General features: G+C 29.4%; 1 protein-coding gene and 1 pseudogene across 1 annotated transcript; both read left to right on the forward strand.

Annotated features, from left to right (window-relative positions):
* Positions 1-1,128: 1,128 nt before the first annotated feature.
* On the forward strand, positions 1,129-8,334 carry LOC132949599 (putative nuclease HARBI1; annotated as a pseudogene).
* LOC132936427 (uncharacterized) lies at positions 2,257-6,152 on the forward strand. Its single transcript, XM_061003152.1, is given in 10 exon segments — positions 2,257-2,520; positions 2,597-2,780; positions 3,190-3,290; positions 3,377-3,641; positions 4,269-4,435; positions 4,535-4,582; positions 4,584-4,745; positions 5,049-5,244; positions 5,603-5,746; positions 5,815-6,152. Coding segments are annotated over 10 exon segments (1,863 nt in total). The 3' UTR covers positions 6,147-6,152.
* Positions 8,335-24,635: the final 16,301 nt, after the last annotated feature.

Below are 24,635 nucleotides of genomic sequence, written 5' to 3' on the forward strand. Positions count from 1 at the left end.
TTGCATCAGATTTAAAATTTGTATTAGGTACTTATATATATTAAAAAATAAAAATAAAAAATATTGATTAAAATAAAAGTTTGTCAGATCTTTTTACAGCCTGTATAACAGGTAAGGACGTAAAATAAATATTTTACGTGTAATTGCCAATTAATGTATAAAATAAATTGTATCAAGAATTTAATTACAAACATTTTGGTTATTTATATAATTTATAAATAATGTATAATTTACTAAGTTATCATAAGAAACTGTTAGACTGTACAGCAGATGAGGATCACGAAAATTGAACGTTGCGTTCTAAGTGCCGATCGTTGCTATTACGGCGCGCGGCGTGGCGGCGCTTGACCGACAATAATATAAATCATGAAAATGATTTTCTTCGTAATTATATTTCGCATATAAAGTATTGAGTAATAGTACCACTCTATGGTGTTAACGTTTTCAAGGTCGCGACGGCCCTACTTTTTTACGAAATCGCGGAGCTTATGTGGAGTGGGGGCTGCCGCCGAGTACGCGCGAAAATAATTCATCGTTTTTCCGCTAGAAGCAGCACAAGACGGCACACGACGGCGAGATACATTTTATAAAATACAATTCTAAACATAGTAAAATAGGTTTGCGGGTATCAAATATACTCGCTCTGTATTTATGGTAGAGTTACCAAATTTTCACAGCGCATTGCGAAGAACTTTATCTGTGCTGTAGCGTTTTCATTTTTTTAATATCATTACCCAATGGTTTTTTATAAGCTCTTGAAAAACAACAAAAAAAGCAAATGTTTGATAATAAATAACTTAAATTTTATTTATGTTACAAAAAAAAGAAAAACGCTACGGCATAGATAAATTTCTTCTTTATGCATCGTGAAATTTTGGTACTTTTATCATAAATACGGTGAAAGATATGTTGATACTCGCAAAACAGTTTTTACACCCAAATATGCGGCGGTAGGACGGCCGTTATAATTTATCATTATCACACATTTGATTTATCTATAGCCGTTTAATTGGGTACATCGTTAAAATACAAATAAAATACTTATAAATATTTATACCTGTCCTTTATACCTTGTCTTTTGTTATTTTTTGCATATTTAGTTTTAAAAGTTCTTTATACAATAATATTATGGCTGAATATTATCTTGGTTGGGAATTGTTAGAGTTGGAAGAAAGGGTTAGAATGTTAGAGAGGAGAGTGGAGAGAAAAGTACTCAGAGATACTCAAAATCCATATGATCTACCAATAAATGAATTCATGAACACATTCCGAGTTAGTCCAGAACTTGCTATGGACTTAACAAACAGCATTCGTGAATCGTGATTCACTTAAACGTGAACGTAGTTCAGGACTTCCAGTTGAAATTCAAGTAATTATACAATTTTAGATATATTTTAAACCAGGGCTTGAAATCGATTTTAAAATCGATTTTAAATATCGATAAAAATCGTTAAAAATTTTTTAAAAAATCAAAAGTAATATCGAAATCATTAATGCTGGTTAATGATTTCCAAAATTTATATTAAAATTGAAAAAAGTTGAAATCGATAATTTATATCAATATCGAAATCATATCATAATAATATCGATTTTAAAGAAATTACAAAAAACATTTAATTTGAAATTAAAAAGTATACAGGCATACAGCCATCAGGTCTATTTATATTTTATATTGTTAATAGGCACACGCATTGATATATTGGGTAATAAGTTATAGCATTGACTATTATATACTTACATAATGACCATATTGCGTATTATGCACAATAGTAATAACTAATTACTAGTAATAATTAATAACTTGTGTCTAATATTTTGTTTTCTTGAAAGTTAAAATGGAATCTTTACAATATAGTGTACCTACATATTATAGGATAAAAGGAATCAGCGTTCGACAGGCGATAGTTGTTGTTATTGCAAGTTTTATTTCCATACACACATTTAACTTATTATTAAGTAAAATGCTTGAAAAAATAATTTTTCCATTATCATACATTATTTATTCCGTATATAGATATTTTGTATTATGGAGGTAAGATAATAATATCTTAGTGCGTGGCGCGTATGTTGTTAAGTTTAAACCAATAACCTAAAATACTAAAATAGTTTTAATAATTTAATTTGCTACGCGTCGTCAATCTCAATCATTACATTTTGTCGATTTGACTGTTCAGTTTGTTGAAGCTTGCCGTGTATGCCGCTCATGCCCGGTTATTAGTTATCACGTTGTAAAATTGTCATATTATATAATTTTAAATGGGTAGACCTCAAACTAATCCCGTGAAAAAATTATTTTTTTCTTACAATATTGACAAAAATGAGTCCGTATGTAAGATTGAAGGGTGTCGTAGACCTGTAATTAAAGGTAGTGTTAGTCATAATTTGGAAACGCACATACGAACAACTCATCCTGATGAAGCTATCATGTTGGATAAAGCTAAGGAAGATATTAAAAAACTGAAGTTCGTAAATAGTGGTGTAAAGCGTCCAAATGATGAAGATAATTCATGCTCAAATAAAGTAAGTATTTATAGTATTAACATTTTTTATTTTAAATTTTTTACATAATTGTATCTACCTAAATCTTTTGAAACAGAAACATGGACCTTTAGATAAACATATTTCAGTTGAAAAAAAAAAATTAAACATTAATTTGAATAAAAGTTCTTTGTTGGAGGCATGTACTGAAATGGTAACTATAAATGGTAGACCTTTGACCATTTTCAATGATTCAGGGTTTTCTAAAATTCTGCGTCCTTTAACAGAAGCAATTGGCGGAGGTAAATATATTATTTTAAATTATATTTAAATATCTAACTATAATATTGGCTGTACACTGATACACGGAGCGCATTAGATTTGATTTTTTGCTTACATTATATAATAATATATTATATTATGTACCAAAGTATGCAAACATAAAATGCATAGTGCTGTGTATCAGTGTACACTGTACAGCCGTGCATCAATGGTTTGTACTTAATCAATGTCTTTAATAAATTAATAAGGTTTATGATAAGAATGACATTTTGTTTAAAATTTTAGGATTTACTATTAATTCTCAAAATATTAAAAATCACATTTTGAATGCATCAAATGTTATTATTTCATGTATTAAAAATGACATTAAAAAGCAACTAATAAGTTTAAAGATCGACTCAGTTAAACGTCATAATCGTTCAATATTAGGTATAACTATTCAATATATTAAAAATGGTGAAATTACTTTGAAAACGTTAGCAATGGTAGAATTATTTGACACGCATACAGCAGAAAATTTAAAACAATCGGTAAAAATAAAATAATATTTATTTGTTTTTGAACTGCATTAATATAGATATTAATATATACTTCAATTTGTATTACCTTTTTATAGCTTCTTGATGTACTTGTAAAGTATGAAATAACTCGAGAACAAATTTACACAATAACTTGTGACAATGCAGCGAATATGATAAAGATGGCTAGGATAATGACTGTCAATGATATTGAAAATGATTTTGTTGATGAGAGTGATGAGGTTAATGATAATACTACAGACATCAACAATGAAGACAGTGATAATGAGTATCCTAGTGGTGGGACACCAATATCTAATGAAGACATTGAAAATGAACTCTTGATTGATTTATTTAATACAGGTATATTAGTTAAAATAATCTGGTTTACAAAGCTTAAAAAAATAATATGAAAATGTATAATGAACCTTTTTTTTTTTAATTTAAATATTAAGTATGTAGTTACCTTTATTTTAAACGTTGACTCAAATCTACCATAATACACCATTAATCAATTATTAAAAGTATTTAAACTTTAAAGAAATATAAATGTTTTTATAGTTACATTTTACATACCTAAACTTAAATATCCAAGATTAATTGCTTAGATTATAATTATTATTTTTAAATATTTTAAAATCTGAATTTAAATCAAATAAATTACATATATTAAATAAATAAAAAGTGTGGTCTAAATATTTTCACGACAAACAAAATTAATATATTTTTAAAGGTAAAGTAGCTTTGTATTTTAAAATAAACAAAGCCCGTTTTATATTTAAGAGTCAGATGTTGGTAACTTAAATGTAAAAATAAAATGAATATACCTATAGGCTATATATTGAAAATTTCAGTTTATACTGAGTAGGTAGTTATCATATTACCGCACACACTTAAATAATAAATACTGAATAGTAGTAAATCAGAAAACAAATTTTTGTGAAATGACTGGGTATCTTCTATAAATAAATAAAATTTTAAAATTGACAGATGAAGCTACCATATCTATTCAATCTTTTGAAGATGATGTGTTTGATGCCTTATGTCCTTCACCTATAACCTCATGTGTGCGATGTGCTGTGCATACTTTGCAACTATGTATTCTAGATGGGTTTAAAAACGCACCAATCACCAGTTGCATAGTTCAAGCAAGAAAGGTATAATAGTATAATTTTAAAAGTTTTACATAGTATAGTATAATATGTTGGTTTGATGATTTTATTTATGCTCATAATTTACCTATTTTACAAAACCAGGTGGTGAAAAAATTGAGAACTCCTAAGTCTGCCACTTGGCTAAAAAGAAAAAAACCTCAAATATGCTATAATAGATAACGAAACAAGATGGAACTCTGTCTTTAATATGTTATTCAGATTATTAGAGTTGAAAGAGTTTTGCCAAACCCACCATAGCACTAATACTGAACTCAAATTAAAAAAAAGTGAATGGGATTCTATTCAAAGCATTGTAAGTTTTTATTTTTAATAAATATCTTATAATTTATTAGTGGGTATCAAATATTATAGAGTAGTATATATTTAATATAAACTTTGGATATAGGTATCGCTAATATAACAATCGGCAACACTATTTTACCAATAACTCTAAATTTAGTAATGATAAAATTAATGAAAAAAGAATATCAAACTATTATAATATGTTCATTGCCCATTTATAAAGTGTAGACCGTATCCTATATTATACTACCTTAATAAAAGTTTTTAATTTTTGATTATATTAGTAACTAATAGATATATTTATTGTGTATAGGTTGATGCATTAATGCCTGTTAAAATAGCTACTCTTGCTCTTCAAAAGCAGGACATAAACCTCGGTGACTTCTTTGGAGTATGGCTTAAAGCATCACATGGTCTCCAGTCTAACGGTTCAATATTAGCTAAACAAATTTTGAAATCTATGAAACAGCGTGAGGTGCTATTATTAAAGAATCCAATCTTTTTGGCAGGTTTGTTTGATGAAATATAATAATTGTCATAGTCATATACAATGACTATATTCTAAATATATATATTCCTTATATTCTAAATAATTTAAAGACTGGTGAATTGGTGCTGCTGTTGACTTAAACATTATTTATTCTTAACAAAAACTTTTAAAATTTTAGATGTACTTATGTCTTATATATTTGTTTTGTTTATATATTAAAAAATTAGATTTTAAAAGAAAACATATCATTGTTTGTACACACGAGTCCTGATAACAGTTTACACATTCACCATTATTGCTTTTTTTTTCTGCAGGATAATTTGTCTACATAATATTTAGTATTTAGTTATATTTCAATATTTGAAACTTTTTTCTAGCAATTTTCCTTGATCCACGTTACCAATGCATATTAAATGAAACTGACAAAAATACTGGAATTAATCATTTAATTAAAACATGGAAATGTATGATTCAGATACAAGATGTATGTCAAACTGATGATGTCAATAACTCTGCTATAGGTTAACACAGATTGATAAAACAATTATTTTAACTTGTAGTGGTAAATAATAGTATAATTTTTTTTTAGCCAATGTTATTGATTCTCCTGATAATACTGCAGAAACAATTGATGATGGATTTGAATTGTTTTTGTCATCACAAACATCTGTTGCAAGTAATCGTAGTGAAACAAATATCTTAAATGATATATCCACTAGTTTGCATAATTTTAAAAATGTAGAGCGTCTACATTATAAAACAAACATACTTGCATTCTGGGAATCCCAAAAACATGATAAGTCTGATCTTTATAAGCTAGCAAATATTGTTCTTGCCGTACCCGCTACTCAGGTATATACAATATTGTTAATACTTTGTATTTTCATGTGGAATTTTTTATTTTTTATTTTTTCAGGTTAGTGTTGAACGGAGTTTTAGTGGAATAAAGTTTATATTATCTGATTTACGTACATCCTTATCAGCCAATTCATTAGATGCCATAATGATGCTACGTTCAAACACAAAATTTATGAAAGTTAATGCTTAAAAACTCATTTGTAATTGATTATTAATCTTATTAAAAAGTTGAATAAAAATATGATTTGTGTTTTATTTTATAGATTTATATTAGTATTTAATAATAAATAGAATATTGGGATGTTCGTACTGTAGGTATGTCTTATAATTGTTATTTTATTTAAAAATCATTCTTTAAAAAATTGAAAAAGCATAACAATCTATTGGGTAATATCTTTAATTTTGGTGGCTCTTAAGTGTTTTGTTATTAAAAAAGTCTAAACACTAGGTAAACGTTAGATCTTGGGCATTATTATTTAAATTTTAAATGGTTGCGACCAGGCCCGTATTAACAAATATTGCCGCCAGGGGCTAACCTTCATTTTACATTTTTGACCATTTCAATATTTTGCCGCCCCTAAACCTAATTTTTATACTGCCGCCAGGGGCAATTGCTCCTCCGAGCCCTCCCTTAAATACGGGCCTGGTTGCGACAGAAATTTAATTGATAAAGTTAATCAATATCAGAATCTAAAATCTAATCTAAATTTCACATTGATTGAAATGTAAAAGTAATAAAGAATAATCAAAAATGTATAGTTAAAGTTCATAAATTGAAAATATTTCAGTGACATTGAAATAATAATAGTATAAATTTGATATTTAAATTTTAAAATGTAATCTAAAATTGAAAAAAAGAAAACTATATTTAAAATCAAAATCATAATATAATGAAATCGATATATTATTTTTAAATCAAAATCAAAAAATACTAAAATTGATATATTATTTTTAAATTGAAATCGATAAATTATTTTTAAATTTAAATCAAAAAGAACTAAAATCGATAAGCAAAATTGAAATTAAAATCGAAAAATTTTATTTCGATTTCAAGCCCTGTAATTTAAACTAAACATTGTTATATACAATTGTAAATGTGTTAAATTCTTACACTTGTTTATTTTTAATTAGATACTAATGTATTGGATTATTACACAATTAATTAGTCAATAAAAGATATACTGTTTTTGTTATTTGTACAATATTGCTGTTTTGTTTTTCACATTTAGGAATTAGTAGTGGTGAACTTCTATGCAAAAGGTAGTTACCAACGAGCTACTGGAGATAATTTTATTGCAAATGTTAGTCAGCCCTCAGTCAGCAGATGCATACATAGTTAACCAATGCTATAAATCAAAAACTATTGAGGCGTTGGGTTCGTTTTCCAATGACAGCAATTGAAAGGGACAAGGCTCGAGAAAAGTTTTCAAATGCCCCACAAGCGTTTGAAGGTGCTATTGGTGCTATTGACTGCACACATATAAATATTCTTGCCCCAAAGAATCATGAAGAAGCATACGTGAATCATCACGGAAACCATTCTCTTAATGTTCAAGCGGTATGAATAGAATAATATTAATTGTGAAACACAAATAATTTTTGAAATTTTAATTTTAGGTAGTTGATCCTGAGTTAAAAATATTAAATATTAACGCCAGATTCCCAGGTGCAAGAAATGATTCTTACATATGTAGTGTTTCTCCTATACGGAGGGCTATGGAATTTCATTACAATAGGGGTGAAAGATACACATGGTTAATTGGTACTAATAATATTAAATAATTAATAACACTAACTATTGAATTATATGAGTTTTAAAAGTGTTCATGATTATTTCAAGGTGACGCTTGAGCCTTGGCTTTTAACACCTCTAACACGTTATCCAGAAGGGACACGACAGTATCAATATACAAAAAAACACTGCAAAGCCAGAAATATTGTGGAAAGATTTTTCGGTGTATTCAAAAGTATGTGGAGATGTCTCTCATATCAACGTGTTTTGATGTATGCACCTGAAACTGCTGGAAAAATTGCAAATGCATGCGCAATTATACATAACATGCGTGTTCATTATCGTCTTCCTATTCAGCCTTTCGAAGATTGTATTGAACAAGAACCAGTTGGAGGAAATAATAGAATAAACGAAAATAATGAAATTGAAGATAGAAGAGGACCAAGGGTGGTTGCAATGAGAATACAAAAACAGTTAATGGCAAACTGGTTCCCTAATTATGTCGATGGTGATCAATAGACCGCGGATTATATGCATTTGCATATCTGAATATGCATTTGCATATAATCGTATTTTTTTACCAAGTATGCATATTTCATTGATCACGATGTAAATTGCATATAATCGTATTTTTAAACAAAAAACACACTGATTAAATGTGTCAAAACGCATACTATATAGACATCTAATACATACCGACCGAACTAATTGACCGGAGTAGTTTCTACCGCTGTCGTTATTTATATATCTTATCGAAAACTCGATAAGATATCATTTAATCGTTTGCACGTGCCTCGAACAAAATCAATTCGTATTTATTTTTATGGTCACATTTCAGTCTCTCGTGAATCACCAAATCGTACACGTTAAGATATACATTTATTTTATAAGATGCCTCCTATTAAAAATACGCGTATTCATGTTTGGATAAATGAATATCCAGGGACGTTTACTACTGACGGAATGGTTGTGTACTGCCAGATATGTGAGAAAAAAGTGCCGTGTTCAAAGAAGTTTCAAATTGTCCAGCATATACAAACAGCAACTCATATAGCAGCCTCTGAAAAAAAAAGTAAGACAACCCATACTTCTGGTAGCCAGGCGCTTATATCACAGCCTCGTACTAACAGTATAACACGCAAGGATAATTTCAAAAATGATTTATGCGAGGCATTAATAGCGAGTAACATTCCTTTGAAAAAACTAAGTAATCCGAAATTCCGTAGTTTTCTGAAAAAATATTGCACGAATCAAAACATACCCGACGAATCTACTTTAAGGAAAAATTTTTACACATTTTTCTAAAATACCAGAACTAATTACAAGTCTAGAAGCAAGAAACTTGTTACTACACAATTCATTAAAAGTTATGGAGGGATTATTAACAACAGCATCTGAACTGCCTGACGTATTTTCAGAAAAAATCAAAACAAAGATTACTCGATTACTGAACAAAAATCCCGGATATGATTCCCTAAGTATGATCGACGCTTACATTAATGGCACAAGTACTGTACTCCCCAATACAATAACGAGGAACATGGCTTCTAAGTTTAAATACTGTCCTGTGATGTTGAACGGTCATTTTCTGCATTTAAACTTATTTTGGATGACAAGCGCCATAGTTTTACAATGGACCACTTGGAGCAACATTTAGTAATATACTGCTACGAGAACTACAGTTCTAAATAAATTTACATAAATATAATATAATAATTTTTTTGTTAATAAATTTCATCACCATAATTTTTTCATATTGTTTTTAAATTTAATTCTTAGTGCATATTTTAACATAGTCTATGCATATTTCTGTATTTTATGCTGCATATTTGCATGTATATAATAGAGTATTTTCACTGCATATAATCCGCGGTCTAGTGATCAATAATTTAAATGTATCATATTTCAAATACCATTTGTTGGCAGGGCCGACGTCACTGGCGTAACTGGATAATACAAATCTAGGGGGGACAAAAAAATAAACCTCCCGTTCGGCCGTTCATGTTGCCATGTTGGTATATTTCTGTTTCTGTTTCATTTTTTTTGTTTAAATAATTTTGTATAAAAATTAAAAAAAATTGGTTGAACCCAACATGAATGCTAAGTTAGTTATTATAAATTCTCTATGAACATAAGTTACTTTTAATGAATTTTTAACAAATACTGAAATACCATTTAATTTTGTTCAATTTTCTGTATTAACAACAAATCAAAATAGGCACTTATTTACCACAACAAAATTTTTTTAAATAACATATCAATAACATAATATAACATAATATGTTATATCATTGATTATAAATACTATAGATAGCCCACTGCTATAGAAAATATGCTGCGCGTCAGTTGGCGGCGGCCGTTATACAGCGCTGTGGGCACCCGCCTAGTATTGGCGGGGAACGTTGTAAGCGCTAGTGACTGCAGCCTTGCAGGAGTGGGGACCGACGATACGAGGCGCACTTTCATGTTGATAGACTGATAGACTACCGTGCGTGGTCCGCTACTCCGCTATCCGGTTGCGTTCCGGTTGCTTCAAACTTATCGGTGCAAAAATGAAGGTGTACTCGCCGCGCCGCTACGTACGCTCTGTGTTATCATTTGTGTTATTATGTTACTTACAGTAATGGATTTAAGGGGAAAGAAAATATGGAGTTTGTGTGTACCTACCCGTTTTAATATTACAAAACTAATTTAGGTACAAATAAAACGTTAAGACACTTCTGTTTTCTTGAACCTTGACTTTATGATTTCTTTTCAGAAATTAATCGATGTTCTAAATGTATTGTTATATTTTATAAACACAATGATATTTTCAAATGTAATTATTTTGAGGAAAATGAATTTAACCTACTGTAGTGGATATTAGAATACTAAAACTAGTTATATAAATATATAAATAGCTACTTTGATCACAATAATATCATAAAATATGCCTACCTACAATAATATTGTAGGCTGACATACCGTCTTTACAAACTGTTTACGTTTAAATCTACTCATATCACTACTCATATTATTTTTAACTTCATTCGGTCGAAGGAAATTAAATACATTTATATACGATTTGATTTAAAATACCAGCTATGTTTTGTTTGCGGGGCCAGGTCAAACTCAAGTCCCGACCGCCACCGGTTACTCACATTTCTATATATAGTGTTCCTAAACGTTAATTATACAAATAGTATACTGTTTTATCGTATAAAGGGTCTTGGAAAATCCTTTCTACGGTACTCGATCAAAAATACTGTCTACTGATAATATTTTCGAGATTTATTTTTCATTTGATTCATACGAATTATTGAGTACAGAGCTCTAAAACTCTTCTAGAGTTCTAGCTGTCTGTTCTTTTTTAAAATGTCTGGTGATAAATGTATGTTTTTTAACTGTAATTTGTCGAGGAGAACCTCTAAGAATAGTTTTTATTCTTTCCCTACTAATGAAGAATTGGCTAAAAAATGGATTTTAAATTCAGGTAAATTATTTAAAAATAAATATTACCATATGATATTACTGAGGGTTACTATATTACTTATTTTTATTTTATCAAACATAGGAAATATGAAGCTAGTGTCACTCAGCCCTAAACGGTTGAAAAAAAGGTACATTTGTGCTAATCATTTTCAAAATGTACAACGAACCAGTTGGTACAATTCGTCGCACATTAAAAAAAAATGCTGTTCCGATGGAATATTCTCTGGGTAAAATTTGTTATATATAAACTAACTTGGAAGGCTTTTTCTGAAAAGAATCCATGAAAAAATATAAAATTATTTCAAAGATTTTCTTCTCTATATAATAATAATATATTTTATAAATTATAATATTTAAGAGGACGTCACACCCGTATGTGTTGTCAGTTTGTTTTGGTACGTCTTGTCTCGGTTTTACACACCTATACGAGTTACCTACTATTAGACAAAACACGTTGACCAGTCTGTGTATAACTCACTCAATGTTGGTTCTAGAGTAAAAATACCTATTATAAAATTGAATTGTGATAATATTTCTGATGGCAAGTCAGCGTTTTCTTCATTATTCCTAATATAACGTTCATTATATCGTTTAGAAATAGCGAAAATTACAACATTTTTAAATTACTTTTAACTTTTCAACATTTAATGTTTTTTTTTAAACTTACCATCTTGGCCTCCAAAATGTTGTTATCTTTTAATTGTGTAATAGGTATTTTCATTTTAACATCAAAATTGTGTGAGTTCTACTCAGATTACGTAAACTCGTTTTGTGTATGTCGTATATGTGGGTATAGCGTCCTCTTAAGCTTATCGGTAATTAATAATTATTGACTTAATTGATATGTAGATATTTGTTTTGGACCATTAGATACAGCCTTATGCCCTTATATTATAGTTGAATTGTATACATAATGTTTCATTATTAAAAAAAAATTGAGTTAAGTATTCATTATTTAAGATTTTACAGCAACGCATAAGACGGTGCCTTTAAATGGACCTTCTAGTAAATTATCCAATAAGAGATCGCCAAGGTTCCTAGTGGAAAATATAATTCCAGGTTAGACTACAACAAAATATAAAAAAAAATAATATTGTTAAAATTGTTAAAATTGTAATTTTAAATTGTCTGGAATACAGAAGAAAGTGTAAACAAGGACTACACATTATATCCTGCAGATACAGTTACTGAAAAAGGGCAGTTCCAATTTAAAGAAACCTTCGTAGCTACAGGTAGGTACATAATATGTTGACACAATTAAAAAATGTTGGGTTTTTGTATAGATGTTCAATTGTTTATAGTTTCATACTTAAAATTAAATAAAATTATAATATACTTGTATCGTCTTAAACACATAAAACCACGTAAATTGTCCACGAAAAATATTTTTAAACTATAACTAAATAGGTAACTAAAATCGTTATTCTAGGGTTTAATATGTAATTTTGTCCAAATTTGAATTGTGCAAATGTATTTTTAATACCTAACCTAACCCCTAAACTCCCCACCTTGAGCACGCAAACTGTCTTTGGTTTTGTTTAGTAAATAACATCTAGCTGATTTTTCTAAATTAAATATTACAGTAAACAAAAAAAAAATTGTTTTTTAGATAATTTGACATTAGCAGAATCGCTTGAAGTCTTAACACCGAAACGTAAATATGATAGGCGTCAGAGATCAATTAGCCCCGTTGCCAAGCAGCTTTTGTTCAATGAAAGTCCAAGTTTATCTATTACACCTACTACGAAATCTTTTGTATCATCATTGATTTCATTTCCTACTCCCCAAAAAAAATCACCGAAAAAAAAATTGGTCACGGAATCTGTTCTTAAACAAAAGTTATTCAGTTTACGGAGGATGTTAAAAAGAAAACGAGCTATAATAAGCGCTTTGAAAAAAAAAATGAAAAAACTCAAAATATGTCAAAAAATGTTGTGCGAAATTTTTTTGACAAAACAAAATTTCCATCAAAAAATTCCAAAGCCCTTACAATGATGCAAGTTCTACATAAAAAACGAAAGCCATGGTCTCCCCAAGAAAAAAAAATTGCTTTGTCACTTTATTATAAATCACCATCCACTTACAATTATATGCGTAAAAGTGGCATTATACTACCGGGGAAAAGCACTGTAAAGCGTTGGTTGAACTCAATACATTTTTCCACTGGTTTTCCATCTATGTACATGGAACAAATTAAACTTAAAACCTCAGACTTTACGTACGAAGAAAAAAGTGCGTTATTTTATTAGACGAAGTTTCTATTATGAAATCTATTGAGTACAATAAAATATTAGATGAAATCGAAGGTTTTGAAGATTTAGGGCTTCTGGGTCGAACGCCTACATTTGGAACACATGCTTTAGTGATAATGCTACGCGGACTATATAAAAAATGGAAATTTCCATTTTGTTATTTTTTTATGGGTAACGGAGTTAATAAAAACGTAATTTTTTGGCGTACGCGATAGCTGCTTCGGCAGCAGAAGCTGCCCTGGCTGCTCGAGCGGCAGCATCAGCGACCGGGTCTCTGGTGGCGGCGGCATCCACGGCACGACATTGAGCGGCGGTATGGCCCCGCTTGAAACAAACGGGGCATTCTAGAAAATCAAAGGAATCGAAATTAAAACATATTATCCATGATAAAATATTAATTTGTTTTTTAATTTAGACAATTTCAGAAACATTAATCATTTCATTCCTTTAGATTGGGAGACATAAAACATATTTTAAACAAAATGTTATAATGTACGAAGATCAATGTAACTAGATAATTAAATAACATCACTGTTTAATTTATAATAATAAACATGAAATAAAAAATCAATATTTTAACTTTGTGTGAAACCAAAACAAAGTTAATGCAACCAAAGTACATACAGGAACATTTTGAATAAGTTATTTTGTATAGGTCTACTTAAAAAATGGATAGTTAACAGATAGATAAAACCTCCTTTCCCCGAATACAGTGATACGTATAAATTATATAAAAGATTATGGTTATTAGTTCAAAATTCAAATCAATTAATTAGCTACTTAGTAAATATTGAATACCTAAGTATTAAAGAAAAAATTATTTACACATGTTTTAGGCATTGTGAAGGTGGCGTATTACATGTAAAATTGACGTATTGATGCATCTCAATATAAATTTTCCGTACATAGAACTAGACTATAAAAAGGTGGATAAGTGGATGTCGCTCTGCTGTACAGTAGGTTACAAGTGGGTCACTGTAATGGATGGTGTTAAATTTGAATTCAATGATATAATATCATTGTATAAAAAAAACGTCAGCCTATGATATTACAAAGTATATTTGATGATATTATTGTGAATAAAGTAATTTATATATAACCTATTTACGCGGAGCCTTGTTTTAAATTTTAAATCCTTAGCCATAAAAGTTAAACATTTTATACATTTTTAACTAACTACAAAATAATTAATAAATTATAAATTTGATAAAAAAATATTGTGCCTATGTATTTTCAATATTTTTCAACTGCTATTAGAATGATATATCAGGAGCCTTATATTAAAATTTCACGCTTTTTTACCCAACAAATAAAATTTTATTGGTATTTATAGAAAAAAAAACTAAAAAAATTGAAAACTGACAATGTCCGTAAACATTTAAAAAAGTTATGTTTTCAAAATTTCATCGTGTATAGAAAATGCTAATATAAACATTCAGTCAAAATTTCATGTCCCTACGGTCATTTGTTTTAGAGTTACACCAAAAACCACAATCGATTTTCTCGAAAACAGATTTTGCGTAAAAATTCCCGTTTTCCTTAATTTTTCTTTTGTTTTTCACGTCATTTTTGAAAACTACTGGGAAATTTTTACTTTTGACCCCCCAAAGTACCAACTAGATTCACTTTTCTATCAGAAAAATTACTGTTGAAGAAAATCCAAGCACATTTACTGTCCTAAAAGGTGATGACAGACACAAAAATAAAAAATAAAAAAAAAACACACATCATTGTAAAATCAATACATTTATTGCTTCGCTCAGAATCTAAAACTATTAGTTGGTATTATATGATAATATATTATATACTTACTATTCCTGTTGGGAGTCTTACCGCTGCCCGCGCCACCACGACCGCCTCTGCCGCCACCACCACGGCCGCCACCACCACGACGACCGCCGCCGCCACCACCATAACCGCCGCCATAATTATATATATATGTTGTCATCTAAACATAAGTTAAATTATAGGCATAAAGTTTAAATAATAAATGAGACAAAATATTTCAATATTTATATACTTTTTATCAGGGCCTTGCACCCGAATCATTTATTCGGGTTTCGGGTGCTGGATGTATTTGGGTGTTCAAACACCCGAATAAAAATTTTAAACAAACATTTGGGTTTTCAAAACTGTTATTATTCGGGTTAATATTGGTTAATATGGGTGCTGAGAAATCTGGATAAAACAGAACTTTTGATGACCCCCCCCCCCAAAAAAAAAAAAACAGAAAGTGTTCATGTTTATGTTATTTATAATAAAATATAAATGTTTTACCCAAATTCGCAACGTTTGTTTTTAACTAAACTAGGTTAATTAATGTACAGTGGTTACCTTTTTCTATGAACTATAAGAAATAAGACAATGGGAAAGTAATTATTTAACTACCTATTCGTTTTATTATAGGCATTAGAGTCCACGTAACTCATTTTTTTTTTACTATATAACATGTCTAAAATCTAAATAGGTACTGGAATTAAATAACATACTAGCGTATTTTAAAAAAAAAAAATTGTAGGTACTTATTAAAAATATTCAGAAAAATTTTATTTGATAAGCAAACAAAAAACAGTCATCAAAAATCAAAATGTTTACAAGGCTTTCTGTGGTCAAAAAATAGTTAACTTGCTAGAGCCTAATCCCATTTAAAAGTAAATGCAAAAACATAATGAATAGGTATATTTTGCAAAATCAACAGTCACAACAGATTGATATTTTAATTTTGCATAATGTTACGTACCTATTATATAACAGAATAGGTATTGATTATTTTGTGATGACTTAAAAATTAAAAAAAATAATCTTTATAAATATTATGAATAATATTATTATACTATAACTAAAAGGTAATATAAAAAATATATAGGTATTCACAAATCGTACGATGAAATAATAATAAAATTGAAAATTGAGTAGGTACGTATAGTGAGAGGCACGTCGTAGACTCGTAAACCGAATGTGATACAAATTACAAATGTACAACTTCCCACATGCCAAGTCGATGGATATAATAAATAATAAAATATTAAAATTTTAAAATAGATGGCCATACTGACTGTTGAGCCATAGACAAATAAAATAAAATATAAATTATGATTTCGTGATTTAACCTAACCTAACCGAAAAACTGGTAAATAATAAATATAGCCGCGAATTACGATATTCGAGTTACTAAATTAGATATTATAGGACATAGGTAATTCCGCTTTGGAAGTTCGTCGCAAATAATGAAATAACACAAGTTATTATTATAGTTATTAGTGTTTGGTATTTTGGTCACGGCTGTCAATACTTTCAGTTTTGTTGAGACCACGTCTATTTTATATTGCTATTGGCTATATTTGGATTTATTTTAATAATAAAGTAATAAAGTAATAAATTATATCATATAATAGGTATGATAAATAATTAAATACTCAATATTTTAATCAGAATCAATTAAATTATTTAACATTTTAATAGTTTTATTTTCAAGAAATTACCTATGATTGTTTGTTAGATTGTCCCTGTTATTATTATTGTTGAATATTTAACTCCACAAAATCGAACTCACCACAAGAAATACATACGAAATGATATTATGTCGCATGAAGAATGAGAAAAAAAATTATTCGGGATTTCGGGTTAACCCGAATATTTATTCGGGTTTTGGTTAACACGGGTGTTTTGAAAACAGAATCATTCGGGTTATACGGGTTTCGGGTGTTTGATTTTTTAAAGGTGTTTAGGGGTGTTAAGGGTTCGGGTTAAATCGGGTGCAAGGCCCTGCTTTTTATACTTATAAAACAATAATTAATTGAGTAAACTTAAATAAAAAAAAAAATGTTCCCATTAAAATTAAAAATTGTTTACATTATTCTTTATTATAGGTACTGTTGTTTTTTTTTTTATAATTATACTTAGTTACCCTATTTACAATTAATGTAATAAATTTGAATTTAAATTAACCAAGGAAAATTAAATTTAAAATACAACACTTGCCATAAATTGAAGGAATCTCGAAGCTACAAAATAAAATTATTGAATGCTTAAGAAATATATATATATATAATATTTTAATTTTTAGAAAATGTATTTCGTAAAATTGTATTCTTTTAAAAATCATTATATTTATTTAAAATTTAATCGGTGTATAAAGGTACGTAAAATATTAAATATATCATATTATTATACTAAAGTATTCATAAAATAGTTTTAATAGTTTTAATTATATTCAACATTGTACTTACGATTTGTGTGTTCAGTTGTGTTCAGCGAAGTGGCGAGTGCGTACTGCGTCGTGCTAAAACCAAATTGCAGAATGAATGATGTTCAGGCAAGGGTCAACCTCAACGGCTACGCGGCGGCGGCGGCGGCGGCGGCATAATATAATGTTTATTAATACCGCCTTGCCGCAGTTGAGTGTCTCCTAGTGGCCAACGATCGCACTTAATTTTGACAAATTCCCCATACATGTATTGACTGGTTTTGTGGTTTATCTAGCTATTTTTTTAATTATTTCCGGCCGTCGATCATCGCTTATTGTATATTTTAATATCATATTATATATAATACTAATTATATTTTTTAATTGAATTATTCTTTCTAGCAAGGCAAGGCCCCGTGTCCCGGCGATCTGTTATTACTTATTATTACTGTTATTATTATTCAAAAATAATCCGTTCTAAATAAAAAATTGCAGTACTAAATGTATTACTTGTTAGTTATTACAATGAATACTTGCAGACTGCAGTGGCATAGACCCAGAGTTTTTGATTATGGAGTGGGTGGTGAAGAGGGATGACATAAATGTGATACTGATTTTATTAAGCTTGAAAATGCAATGCAAAAAGGTGTTTTATGCTCAATCGTGTCTCAGTCCTCGATGTACTTTAAATAACGAATCCGCTCCATAACCCCTTACGAAAATATTGAGTTAAAACAATATTAACATTTAAACAATTTATATAATTTTCCTTTCCTCGTCTTAAAAAAATTGGTTTAATTCAGGTGAAAATAAATTCCATTTTGCCGACTAAAAATTAAATATTGCCGAGTTTTGAGGGGGGGGGGGGGTGTAACACCTCCAATGACCCACCTTAGGTTCGTCTCTGCATATATGCTAATACATTATATTAGCTATACAGCCTATACACGATGTTGCGATTGAAACTGTCGGTCGGTAGTTTCACTAAATTTACGACCGTCGTCCAAATTACTAAAATAATATTTCCATCAAACTAACTACTGTTTATAGATTTTAGATATTGTGGTTTTTAATAACAATAATTTAATAAACAAGGACAACGATTTGATATATTTTCAATAACTTCTTTATGTTTTTATTTTTAGATAATTATAATTTACAACGGCACGTCAACCAACACAAATGCAGTGTTCATATACGTATTATATACGAATTATTGAACACAAATACATTTAGAAACATTTACAATGATTAAGAGGGCGCACTAGTAGACAAAATATGGCATAAAAACATTGTTTCGTAATTCCAGGAATACGGCTTATTGAAGCGTTTTACAGTATAAATACCTATTACAAAAATTGTAGAGGAGAATTTTTTCTAGAAACGTAAGAAGCCCGATTTTCGATATTCTTATTAATTAGTAAAATAATTAATTGATAAAAAGTTTAAAAAAACGTGTTAATTTACCATGCGATATTGGACGATTGGAACAAGATATCAAAAATCGGGCTTTTTACGTTTCTAGAAAAAATTCTCCTCTACAATTTTTTTTTTTTTTTTTTTTTTTTATTAGGAAAATAAGGCTTCGACATCACAGGTCATTAGCCTAGCTTGAATTAAGAGTACAAGACAAAAAAAAAAAAAAATTGTATAGCTTAATGACTACGGAAAGGGTTTTTACATTGTTAAAGTTTGTTTATTAGGTGGATTTGAGTAAGAAAAGAGATAATTTTAAAAATATTATTTTCGTTTAGTGCTTCATCCATATTCGGTGGTATAGCTAGATTGTTTCTTGCGTCCCTGTACTTTGAGCAATCCTGGATGATATGTTGTATTGAGAGGTCGGCATGGCATTCGTCGCAGGTGGGAGGTGGGTTTTTGTTGATGAGAAAAGCGTGGGTTGTGAAGGAATGTCCGATTCTGCATCTTGTGATGGCAACTTCTTGGCGTCTGTTGAGGAAGTACGGTGGGTTCCACTTTTTTGTGTCTTTCTTGACTGATTTCAGCTTGTTGGTAGGCGGAATAGCATCCCAATGATTTTGCCATCTAGCATGTATTTTGCGTTTGATGGATGATTTAATGTCATTAGTCGGTAGGTCGGAAATTGTTGGGTGGAGGATAACTTTGGTTGCAAGGTCAGCTGCCTTGTCAGCCATTTCATTGCCAGTAATACCAATGTGTGATGGAACCCACATAAATTCGATGTTTTTGGTGGTCGATTTAAATATTATTTGGATATTTTGGGTAGTTTCGTTTGAGGGTCCTACAATTTTTGTAATAGGTATTTATACTGTAAAACGCTTCAATAAGCCGTATTCCTGGAATTACAAAACCATGTTTTTCGGTAAAAAAACATTTAATTACGCTCGTCATGACATTATAGGCAGCGGCAGCGCTCGATACTAGGTGTTCATACCACCACCCCGCGCGCGATAACAGCAGTACCCCACCATAGGTCAAAACGGGTTTTCTATCGAAGCCGTGCGCCCGTACATAGTTTATAAATAACCCAGATAAGAAAATGATTATTATATTATATTTCATGACAAATATTATTTAATTTTGTTCGGTTTTATATTTTGTATTCGTATCCGAATTTCATACCTACTAATAAAAACTATACTTTTGTTCTTCAAGTAATACGGCTTATTGAAGCGGTTTACAATAAAACTACCTATTATAAAAATTGTAGAGGAGAACTTTTTTAACAATCGTAAGAAATCCGATTTTTGATATCGTATTTCTATCGTCCAACATCACATGGTAAATTAACAAGGTTTTTACCTGTGGACACTGAGTTATTCGTTTCTAAATTACAACAAAATATCAAAAATCGATGAATAAAAATTCTTTGAACTTTAAATGCTTATAAAAAAAAATTGTTTCCATGTATTTTTAATATTTATCAACTGCTATTAGAACGATATATCGTGTATAGAAAATGCTAATATAATTATTCAGTGAAATTTTAAAGTATTTTACAGTCATTCGTTTTTTAATTACAACAAAATAAGAAAATCGTTACATGAGAAATAGAGTGAATATCAAATGTTGTACAAATATGAATTTCAAACGATCATAAAAATTTAATTTGACTTTTTTGTAAATATTTTTTTTTGATAAAGGTAGATAAACTTATGGATAATCTTGTATTACATTTCAAATCTTAGATTTAAAAAGAAAAATTTTTAGAAATTCTCAACTCAAAATAATTTGTTAATTTTCGTGATTTTTCAGTATTTTGTCAATATTTGAACTTTAAATGATTATAAATAAATACTGTGACTAAATATTTTTAATATTTTTCAAATATCATTTAAAAAATGTAGTAGGAGCCTTGTATTAAATTTCAAGCATTTGTACCCAACAAATAAAGTTTTATTGACATTCATATAGAAAAAAAGACTAATAAAATTAGAAACAGAAAATATTCCTAAACAGTTCAAAAGAAATCAAAATATTTCAAAAATTTTATCGTGTATAGAAAATGCAAATATAAACTATGCCATTAAAAATTTTATGTATATACGTTCATTTGTTTTAAAGTTACACCAAAAACCAAAATGATTTTTTTCAAAAACAGATTTTGAGTAAAAATTCCCGCTTTTCCTTCATTTTTTTTGTTTTTCACGGCGATTTTGAAAATTACTGGGAAATTTTTACTTTTGACCTGCCAAAGTACCAACTAGATTCACTTTCCTATCAGAAAAGGATACTGTTGAAGAAAATCTAAGCATTTTTACTGTGATAAAAGGTGATGACAGACACAAAAATAAAAAAACACACATCATTGTAAAATCTATACATTCATCGTTCCACTCAGAATCTAAAATAAAATGCCTACCAGAAAGTTGAATTAAATTGTTATGAGTGTTTGAAGCTTACAAAATTCAAAAAAAAAAAATGTATCACTACAACTTATATGATCTTTGTTACTTAACTATTATGTATTCACTGCACTATCACTATTATTAATATTATGCTAGGACTAATACCTTAAATTTAAATTAATATTCATGTTGAAGTACCTCCGATGGGAGGTCTCTTCCCTCAGTCACTTCTGTCTGTTTTTTTTTTGTTATTATCACTTAAGCTAAAATTAGTTCTAATTGTAACAGATAGCGTAATAAAGAATTTTGTTTAAAAAAAAAAGCTTTAATTAATTTAAAACAGAAATAATTTATCAGAACTTTTTAATGTTAGTTTACGAATAAAATATCGATTGTAACAAATTATTGTAATTTATTGTAGTAGGCTTTTTCACAAACCAATTATTTTTTTATTGTGTAGGTTAAGTTATAGAATTTTTTTATATTTATGATATATTTCATTGTAACTATAAACAAAAATGTAAAAATGTACAAATAAAATATTTTGTCACCATCGCATTATCTGTTTATAAGTATACAGTAGAAACTCGATTAATCGTCACTGTCGAGACCAGGACTATGAGGGTTAACCAAAATTCATAAAATGCGTTTAAAAAGATTTCAATGACAGAAATTATTAAAATCAAAAAACTTAACTAAAAAGACATAATAAATCAAATCAAACGATTATGCTTTAGGTTGGGTTAGGTCAACTTTTTATTAGAAAATGTTATATACCAACAATGATTAATTAATTTTATTTAAAATTAGAAACTACCACGCTGGCAATCAAATACACAAACAGCACGGATCTAAGGGTAAAACGTTAAATATCTAAATAGGTATGACGAAAAAAGTTCAAAATAATTATTACTCAAAATGTTAAACGGACTTATTATACCATAAGGAAATATATTGATGCACGAATAATCACATAATGCGTTTTTAACTTTTTGCTACCCTGTTTATGGGCGAAATAATGTTCGTACGCACTTTGACCATAAATCCTTTTCGAATCGGCGTACGCCAAAATATCAGGATCTCGACTTTTGTAGAGATCAAATGAAAACTAAAAATTCAAAAACCACATAACTATGTAATTTTTTAAGTACAAAAAACACGAAAAATAATAACTCCCGTTTGGTGAAGTTGCCCTAAGTTGAAACATGGCCGAGAAATACTTAATTCAAAAAAAGGGGAGGGAAAATTTTTACTATGTTAAATGCACGTGTTCGTCCCTGTCCGTAAGCTGTTTACGAAATCGCGATTGAAAAAACAATTTGCGGCTGCGAAATGGCGGAAAACGCTTTAAGTAATAGGTACGGCACGGGTTTAAACCTAGGATACTAGGATAGACGACGATGCTACGGCAATTTCATTTTATCCATCTATTATAGAAGGTATATTTTCCATTTTTTTTTTCGAATAACAATTTATTTTCTTTTGGTGACGTTGCCTAGCCTATCGTTGCATATTCACTATTGTATATTTGCCTATTGTTAATTATATCATTGAATTCAAAATTTCACACCATTCATTACAGTAACATACTTGTAACCTAATGTACAGCACAGTGATATACACTTACCAACCTTTTTAAGGAATACAATTTATTGAAGAAAATATTATAGTATTATGGTGTAAGCTATTAAGAAACCATGGGACGCCATCTGCCGATTATTCAATTATTATTATAGACCATTACCTCTTAAAAACCAAAAATATACTGCTAATTAAAAACACAAGATGGCTCACATTAGGAAACTCTCATTAGACGAACATTCTGAGTTATTATACTATAATATTAAAACGAACTTTTTCAATGTAGTATGAAAAATAAAAATAATATAATAGCAAAATACATATAAAATTTTTAAAATCATTAAAACAATACTATTAACATTAAAAAGTCATGTAAATAATAAAAAAAAAACTGCTCTCGAACGAGAAGTGAATCATTCAAAGATATAACAGACCACGTTTTATACAACTCACGATAGTATGAGAGTAAGTATCAATTTCTTAATTGAACTTACTCCTATTTTAATTCGCCTATAATCAATTTTTGAAAGCCACCAATTTATGGTGGCTCATAATAATAAAGATAAGTAAATGAACGTCTTATAGGAAATTTTCCAAAAATACGAAAAACGGTCCCCTTCCGGAACACGGTCCCCTGGGCTGGTCCGACGCATATTACTATGTCCCCGAAAGCCGTGTACACTTTTGAACTATGAACGTCTTATAGAGAATTTTCCTGGCTTTCCGAATATATAGGTTTAATGCGTCGCCACCTTCCGGAACACGGTCGGAAAAATTATAAACGGCACGCCCGCCTGTACCGCGGCTCTACAAAAAAACACGGTCCCCTGGGCTGGTCCGACGCATATTACTATGTCCCCGAAAGCCGTGTACACTTTTGAACTAACACGGTGCCCAGTTATAGAGAATTATGAATTTTATGGCGCCATCTTGTGGTTGACGGTAATACAAATGTTGGGTGCCTTGAATATAATAAAACGCAACCGCGCATACAATGACTGTTACCAATAACTGTCCGTGAATTAGTCCCCTATCTTTGGTCCCCCAACTTCACACTCGTTCAAAAATTCAATTGTGAAATGTGCAAATTAAATTTAATAACAAAAACAAATAAAAATGACGAAAATCAACTTTTATTACATAACAAAACGTATGATTATACAGACCAAGGATATGGATTAAAAGCACCAACAAATATATTGTTAGATATATCTACTATATGTTTAAATGTTTTTAAAAATAATTTTGATGAAATGAAGTGCAACAAAAAATTATTAGCGCAATTAATTTCTAAAGCAGAAACTAAAATAGAGGACAAATATTCAATTTTACAATCTAATTCATGCAAAGAACACTTTCAATATATTATTGAACTTCTTTTAAGAACTAAATTATACAAAGAATGCAAGTGGCTAAATGCAAACAGCGGAAAGCGATCAATGCAAAATGCAGATAAACTTCGGGTTTTACAAAATATCTAAGTAATTTATTATACCTATT

Source organism: Metopolophium dirhodum, chromosome 1, assembly GCF_019925205.1.
Source record: "Metopolophium dirhodum isolate CAU chromosome 1, ASM1992520v1, whole genome shotgun sequence".
NCBI classification, from domain to species: Eukaryota; Metazoa; Arthropoda; class Insecta; order Hemiptera; family Aphididae; genus Metopolophium; species Metopolophium dirhodum.